At 45.0% G+C, this 7,702-nt stretch overlaps 1 protein-coding gene across 1 annotated transcript; it reads left to right on the top strand.

Moving 5' to 3' along the window:
- The first annotated feature begins 537 nt into the window (after positions 1-537).
- LOC139415502 (photoreceptor outer segment membrane glycoprotein 2-like) lies at positions 538-5,630 on the top strand. Its single transcript, XM_071163608.1, has 4 exons — positions 538-720; positions 1,177-2,008; positions 3,122-3,368; positions 4,902-5,630. Exons 2-4 carry the CDS (start codon positions 1,431-1,433, stop codon positions 5,145-5,147), a joined length of 1,071 nt encoding a protein of 356 aa, XP_071019709.1. The 5' UTR covers positions 538-720; positions 1,177-1,430; the 3' UTR covers positions 5,148-5,630.
- The last annotated feature ends 2,072 nt before the right edge of the window (positions 5,631-7,702 follow it).

Raw genomic sequence — 7,702 nt, 5'->3', positions numbered from 1 at the left:
GCCTTACCTCCCTTATCTTACCTCATTTGCACACACTGTATATATACTTGTTTCTCTTTTTTCTACTGTATTATTGACTGTATGTTTGTTTATGCCATGTGTAAACTCTGTGTTGTTGTATGTGTCGAACTGCTTGGCCAGGTCGCAGTTGTAAATTAGAACTTGTTCTCAACCAGCCTACCTGGTTAAATAAAGGTGAAACATTTATAAACAAAATAAAACATAAGACATTGGTGGGACATCAAAAAAACATTTCAAAATGCTACACTGGCTAAAATGATTAGGGGTGAGTCATTGAAATGGTTTGACCATGGTCAATGGTGGATAAGTAAGAAGGGTTTTTGCTTTGCATGGGATAAGTATCCCCCATAAACACAAACACTTAAGAGGGCAGGAACAGGAGAAGAAAAACGCCACCAAGTGCTGCACGCATGTTGATTGGTCCAGGTGGTTGGAAGTGGGGACTGTTAAGATTACGGGGTAAACTAATGTTAAGGGGATTAACAGTTGTGGCTAGGAGATGTCAGGGTAGGGAAATGTATGCCACTCTTCTTCTCTTCAGCCTCGGGCTCCATCTTACTCGTCCATGTCGAGATAGACCTCCTTACCTTCTCTGAGGATGACATTTGGCAAAAGGGAATATCGAAGGCACCAAAATACAGAAAGATGGTCCCAAAGCCTTCGGTTGACAATGTGAATGCTGCAGATATAGAGCTACAGGTAAAAGCCGAAGTAAATGTGTTTGTTGACTTGGTAACTGTAGATGTTGTGCGTGGATATTGTTGCTGGGGTTGTATGGGTTATGAAGTTGTTATAACTTGCTTCTATTTGTCATTTGTCTTATTGAATAAGTCAAACTAAAGCCTCCCACAGCACTAGCACTAGTTACTACAACAGCACAGTGATTATAATGCATAACCATCACGTCACAATCCCTTTGTTTAGTTCTACTACATTTCCAAAGTATTCAAATATAATGTATTGCTTCTCCAATAACAATGGGGTCAAAGTAGCGTGGGGTCAAAAGGTGAAATGCTATTACCAAACTTGAACAGAAGTGTTCCTTTCAATCATATTTAGTATTGGATTCCATATTAATGTTATTAGGTCTGTTAGTGATACGATGGTGATGTGAAACATAATTGCTGTTGTTTTTTTTCTTTTTGTTGCTCTCAGGACGTGCTGTCTTTCGTGGCTAAGGCCACCGGCCAAAAGTACAGAAATACCTCAGCTAAGCTGCTTATGAGGTCCTCCAGAAAATAGCTTGGCACCTTTCTACATCCCCCATCCATCCCTCTTCCCCATTGGTCCACAACCCTTACCCTTTCTAAAATTCACCTCTCCCTTCTGTCCTCCAAACCACTGTACCACTGGACCTGTTTGTCTCTTCTGGATGAGAAGGACAGACTTTGACAGGATACGTAGACAAAATGGCGGTCTTAAAGGTGACGTTCACCAAGACCACTCGGGGCAAGCTAGCCCTGGTGTTGTGGGTCCTCAACTGGATCTCTGTGTTAACGGGCATCATCCTCTTCAGCCTGGGCCTCTTCCTGAAGGTGGAGATCCAGAAACGGAAGGAGCTGATGTCTGCTGATGTCCACTCAGTGCCCAACATGCTCATCGCCACGGGCCTGGTGGCCTGTGTCATCAACTTCCTGGGCGGCAAGATCTGCTACGATTGTGTTGACACCACCAAGTTCCTGCGATGGAAGTTGCTGATGCTACCGTACATCGTGTGCACCTTCCTCTTTACCTTCTGCATCCTGGTGGGTGCGCTCATGTGCTACAGCATGAGGAACGAACTGGAGGAGTCACTATTTCTGGGATTGCGTAACGCCATGCTCTACTACAAGGACACAGGCACGCCGGGACGATGTTATCTCAAGCGCACAGTGGATTTGCTGCAAATCCAATTCCAGTGTTGCGGAAACGCCGGCTTCCGCGATTGGTTCCATGTCCAATGGATCAACAACCGCTGGTTGGACATGACCAACAGTGAAGTAACAGAGTAAGTACAAAGGAGTACAGTACAGTACCCACCCACACCACCCTCTACCCAGCTTTGGTCCTGTCTGGCCCCTCTACCCAGCTCTGGTCCTGTCTGGCCCCTCTACTCAGCTCTGGTCCTCTCTGGCCCCTCTACCCAGCTCTGGTCCTGTCTGGCCCCTCTACCCAGCTCTGGTCCTGTCTGGCCCCTCTACCCAGCCATCAGTGCTAGAGTCTACCCAGCCATTAGGGCCACAGTCTAGCCAACTGACAGGGCCATAGTCTACCCAGCTGAGAGGGCCAGAGTTGAAGGTACTTGATCAATCCAATTGAACCTGTGAATAACCCCAACAAAATGTGCCTTTCAAGACTGTGACAAAATACATACATACTAAATACATACTAACACATAACAATACTGGAAGCAGATGCTACGAGCTGCCAACACCACCTCTTCATTAAGCTGCCCAGTCAAACTGTTAAGCAGCAACACTGTATCGACTGAAAAATGTGAGGTCGAAGGTTACGAGAGAGGCTTATCCAGTAGGAGTCAAGAGTTCACTGTGACAAGAAATTACCATACGCGGCAGGTTGAATAATTTATCTTTCAATATTTGGTCTTGTTTTTTGTGTTGTTTTTTTACTGTATCAAAGTGACTTATACAAACAGATTCAAAGCCCAGGTAAAAAATGTCAATAGTGATGGAAGTCCAGTATTAAATTGATCTACCTTTTCCATATGGCTAATATATGTAATGTGTACCTCCTGAGTAAATGCTTAAGTTAACCTAACCTTAAAGGGATAACTTACCCAGATTCAGATGAACTCATGGATACCATTTGTATGGCTCTGTGTGCAGTTTTAAATGAGCTGAAGGTGGTTTCTGGAGCCATTGCTAACAGCTAGCATGCATTATCTGTCTGGTTTGGGAAGGGGCACTGTAAGATTGACAGTTTTCTTAATCTATTCCTTCATGATGCAGAAGTTGGGGTGAAAGGAATGAGAAAAAGTAAAACATTTGTTATCAGTAAAGTCATAGGTCTATGTCTGTGCTTTGATTCTGTAGCAAGACAGATTTATGCCAAAATACAACTAAGCACAATGGCTTAAAAGATCTCACTCTCTCTCCTGCAGCCGTCTGAGGAGTAATGTGGAGGGAAAGTACCTGATGGACGGAGTGCCTTTTAGCTGCTGTAACACATTCTCTCCACGACCCTGCATCCAGACACAGGTCACCAACAACTCCGCCCACTACAACTATGACTGGAAGACGGAGGAGCGCAACCTGTGGACGAGGGGCTGCCGCCAGGTCCTGCTGGATCATTACACCAACATCATGCAGTCCATCGGCTTTATTGTGCTCATCATCTGGTTGTTTGAGGTTGGCTTTACATTAACAAAGCTCCATTCTTATCCTGTACTTTGAATAAGTCACTATTGTCTCTACAGTCACTATTAACTTGGACATGACATGGTACGTGATGGTGGTAATATTAATAACTATGGGGTAGTGTTGAATAGAACCCAGAGTAGCCAAGGGAAGTAATAGGTAGGGATGAGGAGGACCCACGGTTGTAGAAAAAGAGTCCTTGATTTATCGCAAATGAAGGATTTTCAGGAAACGTGGCTTGGGTTGAAAACAGCCTGGTCCATCGCAGTAACATTCAGGATACTAAAAAACTCTGAAAAAACTTGATGAATGTGAGTCTTAAGCTCAGCCCCTCAATAGGGTTCCTACTGCAGCTAGGACTAGGGCCTAAATGCTGCACAGTATAATTAGGGATTACCCCTTTTCCAACTCTAAACAGAGTTTAACTCTCCCCCTTACTGGGAATAAAGGGAGTCTACCAGGACAGCTAAAATCAACTGTCTGTACATACAGGTCACAACAAACAAACTGATATGGAGCACATTGTAAAATGGTATTCAACCTCAATTTGAGAGAAAATTACAGAATTTATAACTTAGGCCAAAACCTCATAACAATTAACTAATGAGAATGTACATTTAATTAGTTGAACTTTACTTTGTTAATAGAAAACATGATTTACGTTAATTAACTGCATTCATTAGTTTAAATTACCATATTTAGTTAAGTACACTTTAGTTTAAAAGACAGAGCTAAATCAAATAAAATATGATTAGAACTACTACTCAGGGAGACTGGGCACATGGGTGAACTACGGGCTAATTATCGAACTCCCCACACATGGCTTAAACCTGAGCAATCAACTCGGTAGCAAAAAATGAAGGTCAGGCACACCTAAACTGGTGGATAGCTATGCTATGGAATGGACTAGTGCACTTTATGTAAACCACACATGTATATTCTTTTGCATTTTAGATAATATTAACTTCATGAAATATATGTTTTTAAAGACCTTTTTAAAATGTCGATGAGACCGGTCTAAGGCTGCCTCATCACAGGTAGTTTGAGGAGAATGTCAAGAATGAGGTGATTGCTGTCATCATATGCCATATTGGTTTTATGACAACTGTGGGTGTGGAGATGGGATGCACCTAGTTCCTGCATGTAATCATTACAGGGACAGACAAAGCTTCAGGAGGACAGACAGACATTCCAGTCCAGTGACCAAACTACGGCAGAGGAGGTTGGCCCCGAGGGCAAGACAATTGGTGTACCCAGTCTCCAGGGAGGTGCCACTCTCCCAAGACCAATTTGTCCAGTGGCTGATCACCTTTAGAAGGGGACAGTACGGCCTCCGAGAAGCACAGGAACAGTACCCTCACTGGGGCCGTGGGAGAAGTCTGTGGTCAAAGAGATATCTACGGTGTAATTCACCCTCCATTTACCTCCAAGTGGCTGATCGTTTCTTTCTGTCTCTCTGGTAGTGTAGCGCTACAAGGTAGTAACAAGGTAGAGTGACATCTAATCCCTTTTCTCTCCCAACAGCTATGGGTGCTGACGGGCGTGCGGTATCTCCAGACAGCTATGGAGAACCTTCTACGGCAGGGTGACCCCGACCTGGAGTCTGACGGCTGGCTCCTGGAGAACAGCATTGCCCAGACGGCCCGCTCTAACTTCAAAATCATCAAGAACCTAGGCAAGTGCTACCAGGTGGACGATGATCCTAACATCGATGTGCCCAGCACCGCTCAGCAAGAGGTGTCCACTTGCCAGATCCCTGTGGCTAGATAGCATAGCGCAGCGTCCCTGGGCCAGGATTGAGGCACGCAAACGGGCATCAAGTCCCATTGTCATTAGGTGTAAGCCTTTTGGATGGCAGACCTGTCTCCAGATTAAACGTGCAACAGCTGTGAACTGAGGGATCAAAAGGTGAAAGTGGCAAGTGTAGCAGGGCACCACAAAGACACACAAACAGGATCAAGGACAGCCTATGCAGAGCGTGCTCTAAAGAATGACCTGCTTTGTCACATGATTCTGTAACACCTGCATCATCTTAACAGTTTAAGAATATGAACTGGCTGCAACTTTGTCATTGTGCCATACTTAAGTCATTAAACTGAAAGGGGAGCAGGGCAAAGTTGAAACGGGGTTGAACTCGTGTACAACCCAGTACTACAACCCCATAGACATAACGGGACATGGAACGGTCTAAGTGAAAGATGATGTCATAATGAGCCATATATGTCATGGGCAACAATTATGCCAACAAGGCAGTGGAGGACAGCTCATAATAATGGCCGGAAAGGAGCTAATAGAATGGCATCAAACATGTATTTGATACCATTCCACCTATTCCGCGCCAGCCATTACCACGAGCCCTACCACGCCCAATTAAGGTGCCACCAACCTCCTGTGCAAGAAAGTGATGGACATAAACTGTTTAACAAATTGTATAAAGGGAAATGGAAACAGCAAACTTGAATTGCCTTCTACAGTTTCTTCAACTCAGTCTCCTGTATGTAACTTTTTTTGTATTATGGGTTACTTAAGCAATAAGGCCCAAGGGAGTGTGATATATAGCCAATATACCACGGCTAAGTGCTGTTCTTGGGCATGACGCAACGTGCTAGGAAACAGCCCATAGCCATGGGAATATTGGCCATATATCACAAACCCCCGAGGTGCCTTATTGCTAATATAAACTGGTTACCAGCGTAATTAGAACAGTAAAAATAAAAGTTATGTCATACCCATGGTATACAGTCTGATATAGCATGGCTGTCAGCCAATCAGCATTCAGGGCTCGACCCACCCTGTTTATAATATAGAATAGATGTATGGGATATAGAACTGTAAGGCAGATGGTTCAAATAGAGCTGGAAGAGGAGGGCCAGTCCCTTGCATATATTTCTGATGAAAAGGTGACATGGACAAACTGGACTCTTTCAGGAAGATGATATTCCACAGATGATTTCGTTTAACGTGTTTTATTGAGCCACACTCCCTCAACCGTTTTAAATGACTTGGTCGGACATCGCCTGAACGGTTTCTGCTGTCTTTTTGACTGGCTGTGACCAACGTATTTATCTTTCTCTTGTGCCTCTGCCCACACAAGATATTAAGGGCAGCCTTAATAAAACACAAGAGTTTTAACACAACTTGAGAATATTTGATCCCATGTTTTCTTTTGCGGGGACCTTTCATAACTGAGAAATAACCAAGTAAGCACAACTCATTTGCTTAGGAATGTGTTGTCAGGTTATCAGGCTCACACCATCAATGTGATTTGGACAGGTTCATTGTCTAGAAATGTGAAAATTCAGTAATTATGTCATGGTAGTGGACAGTTAAGTTGAATAGAAAACATGAGCTGGCACACACCCAGTGAAAATTATTTTATGTAGAGGTGATGACTAACTGTCACGTTCTGACCTTAGTTATTTTGTTCTGTCTTTGTTTTAGTATGGTCAGGGCGTGAGTTGGGGTGGGCAGTCTATGTTCCTTTTTCTATGATTTGGTATTTCTGTGTTTGGCCTGGTATGGTTCTCAATCAGAGGCAGCTGTCAATCGTTGTCCCTGATTGAAAACCATACTTAGGCAGCCTGTTTTCACCCTTGATTTGTGGGTGATTATTTTCTGTGTCTTCCACACGGAACTGTTTCGGTTTTTGTTATTTCACATTGATATTTTGTATTTTTCTGTGTTCTATTAAAAGTATCATGAACACTTACCACTCTGCACATTGGTCCTCCGATCCTTTCTACTACTCCTCGTCAGAGGAGGAAGAAGACCATTACAGAATCACCTACCAACCAAGGACCAAGCAGCATGGTAACGGGCAGCAGCAGAAATCTCTGGACTCATGGACATGGGAGGAAATTCTGGACGACAAGGGACCCTGGGCACAGGCTGGGGAATATCGCCGTCCCAAGGCAGAGCTGGAGGCAGCGAAAGCTGAGAGGTGGCGATATGAGGAGGCAGCGCGGCAGCGAGGCTGGGACGAGAGGCAGCCCCAAAAATGTATTTGGGGGGGCACACAGGGAGTGTGGCTAAGTCAGGTAGGAGACCTGCACCCCAACTCCCCGTGCTTACCGTGGAGAGAGGTGGACCGGGCAGGCACCGTGTTATGCCGTGAGGCGCACACGGTGTCCCCGGTGCGCAGGCATAGCCCGGTGCGTTACAGTGCAGTGCTTCGTATCGGCCGGGCTAGAGTGGGCATCAAGCCAGGTGCCATGAAGCCGGGTCAGCGCATCTGGTCTCCAGTGCATCTCCTTGGGCCGGGTACATGGCACCAGCCCTACGCATGGTGTTCCCGGTTCGCCAGCACAGCCCAGTGGGGTCTATTC

This window comes from Oncorhynchus clarkii, chromosome 8 (genome assembly GCF_045791955.1).
Source record: "Oncorhynchus clarkii lewisi isolate Uvic-CL-2024 chromosome 8, UVic_Ocla_1.0, whole genome shotgun sequence".
Classification (NCBI taxonomy): Eukaryota; Metazoa; Chordata; class Actinopteri; order Salmoniformes; family Salmonidae; genus Oncorhynchus; species Oncorhynchus clarkii.
Note: the sequence above shows the minus strand (reverse complement) of the source record. Positions and strands in the feature narration are given on the sequence as shown.